We start from the raw sequence: 2,684 nt of genomic DNA, 5'->3' as shown, positions 1-2,684 counted from the left end.
CTATGTACATGTAGCTGGTCCTAGGAGGTCCCTACCAAAAGAGACGCTGTACCATATAGAGGAGACTCAAGATCACGAGATTGGGTTCTATGAGCGAGCAGCCTCTGGCTCAAACAGCAGACAATCATTAAAGAAAAGCTTATCAAGACTCAAGAGTTATGAGTCAACATCCAAACTCCCTCCTATAGTCAAACAGGACTCAAACTAACCTCATCTGATGACTCTGAAGTATATGATATTGAACCTAAATGGATCTTCTTGAACACCTACATGTACATACATTAACAGAACATTAAAAAATAATATATATATATATATATATATATATATATATATATATATAGTTTACTAACATAATATTATACACATATTGATGCATTAGGTTACTTATTTTAAATGTACATGTAGTCTAACCATTTCATTTTTTGTTAGTGTCCCTGTCTTGTCGCTCAGTAAATACTCGATGCGTCCGAGTTCTTCAGGTATAGTGCTGTTCCTTACAAGGTTCCCAGCTATGTTAGAATCACGTTGTATTATCCAACTATACACAAGCTTCCCCATGTCCAGATTAACGCGTAAACTAAACAAAGACAAGTGGAGTTATACTATTGTCCTCTGGTCAGCTAGTGTACATTAAGAATTATCAAAGAAATAAACACTAGTGTAGTAACTGTACATTGGTACTACATACGACGTACCTAATTGGAATGATGTAAGAGAAGAGGATTACATAGCGGAGTAAATACACAAACCAATAACTTGAAAACCCCTACAAGGAAAACAAACAAAAACAAATGAAAAGTAATTTATGGCTATTAGGTTCTGCTCTGTAATGGCATACTTTCAATGAGAGTATAATGACTGCTAGTATCATCATTGAGAGGAACAGGACTTTAGTTAGGTTATTGATCTCTCTGTCAACTAGCCCAGTCTACATGTACCAATATGTGACATTATGAATAGCCTCAGATATTACAAATGACTGACTTTAGCTCGAGGTGTACTAGTATGAAGAACACTGCGTGTTTCTTTACCAACGTATATTACTAGGCCAACTATTGAGCCTGTAGAGAAGAATAAAGGATTGTAATACAAAGACACTACACATTTGTATTGACACTTACTGTTGCTAATGTTTGCCAAACTATTATTGACACACACAATATGCATATGGTTTCTTGTACTAACCTGTAGCAAGTACTGTGTTAGCCCACAGTGTATTTACAAGAGACAAAGGCTCTTCAATTCCTGTATCAGACTCTCTTGGTGTCTATCACAAAAATGAATGGATATTGATTTACCTCCTAGAGCAACTTTAAAAATTCATAAATTATTCAATTTTGATCAGAATCAGCTCAAACTTTCTACACAACATAAAAACATGTATATGTATCAGAAAAATTATGAAAATGGAGTATTCTCTCCTAGCCATTTTTCGCAAGATTTGGTCAAAGACCCTGTACTATAGTACAGGGTCTTTGGCCTAATTTTGAAGCAACTGTACTAAATGTGCATAGCCCAATGCATTAGTATCATCCAACAATTATACATTGCACAAGTAGCATACCATTGACAGTCTTCCAGAGAATGAATAAAGGTCTTTCTGAAGTGGCTCAATGTTCAATTTAATCCCACAAGTCAACAACTCCTAATAACAAAAGGACTAACAGTACTCATGTACAAGTATATACAGACATGCTAACCTCATCTGATTGAAGCTCCTGTAATAGAGGTAGAGAAGTTCTTAGCTTCCAGTCAGTCTCACCGTCCAACTGATCAGTTTTGATGAAACAGGACTCCTACACACCAACCATTAGTAAGTACAATGATCATATTGTTATAACCTTTGTTATTGGCTGATGTACGTAATAGTATCATGTCAGCAGGTATGCGCTGATCCTAATGTAAGTAAATCAAATATAAATAATAATGATGAGCAGAAGTGATTCAGAACCTTATGAACTAGTACAATATCGCCAACAGACAAGTTCTCGCTAGTTACAACAGTAAATCCTATAAAAATGTATCATTAAAATTAAGATGCAATTAGTTCATAAAAAGTTTTAAAACTTACCGTCACTGGTAAGTACGGAATATTTCTGACCATTTATAACTTTGTCACGAAAGTATCTCTTAACGTCATCGTAAAGCTCTCTGCACATTGTAACACTGACTACAAACATCTACAAAACAAAAAATAAATTAAAAAATCCAATTATAGAGTATATTCAATAGTATGTGCATACCAATGGGGCCCAGTAAGTGTACCAGTAACCAATCTTCAATTGAGGAACAACTTGAGAGCAAGCAATGACAAGAAAATAAAGATTTAAAAAGACTTTAAATTGTTGAAATAAAACCTAAAAAAGAACATACATGTAATTATCATAATATACTAAAATGCATTAAATTACTTTTGGAAGGAAAGAAATGATCGAGTATTTTTGATTGCTTATTCTATTATTCTATAAAATAGGAAATTAATTGTGGCATTCTAAGCAATCACTACCTTTACTGGTCGTTTTCCAATTGAATCACTAACTGTTATCGTTCTAGGTAGACTTGGCTTAGGTTTAATGAACAAGCCTCGTAGTCTATAAAAGAAATGCAAACTCAATCAAACCAGTTATTCTATGCAAACAACTAATCATTAATTTTGCCAATTAAAACAAGGAAATCATGAC

At 33.9% G+C, this 2,684-nt stretch overlaps 1 protein-coding gene across 1 annotated transcript; it reads right to left on the bottom strand.

The window, feature by feature from the left end:
- Window positions 1-9: 9 nt before the first annotated feature.
- Window positions 10-2,612, bottom strand: LOC100638321 (probable phospholipid-transporting ATPase IIB; the record flags this gene model as incomplete). Its single annotated transcript, XM_020007010.1, has 14 exons — window positions 10-266; window positions 415-580; window positions 699-769; window positions 842-931; window positions 988-1,064; window positions 1,189-1,270; window positions 1,568-1,648; window positions 1,704-1,792; window positions 1,845-1,899; window positions 1,955-2,013; window positions 2,075-2,183; window positions 2,247-2,360; window positions 2,415-2,465; window positions 2,510-2,612. Coding segments are annotated over 14 exons (1,225 nt in total), but the record flags the coding sequence as incomplete, so codon positions are not given.
- Window positions 2,613-2,684: the final 72 nt, after the last annotated feature.

This window comes from Amphimedon queenslandica, unplaced genomic scaffold (genome assembly GCF_000090795.2).
Source record: "Amphimedon queenslandica unplaced genomic scaffold, v1.1 AMPQUscaffold_8638_Cont19419, whole genome shotgun sequence".
NCBI classification, from domain to species: Eukaryota; Metazoa; Porifera; class Demospongiae; order Haplosclerida; family Niphatidae; genus Amphimedon; species Amphimedon queenslandica.
The sequence above is the reverse complement of the archived record's forward strand: the minus strand, read 5'-3'. Positions and strand labels throughout refer to the sequence as shown.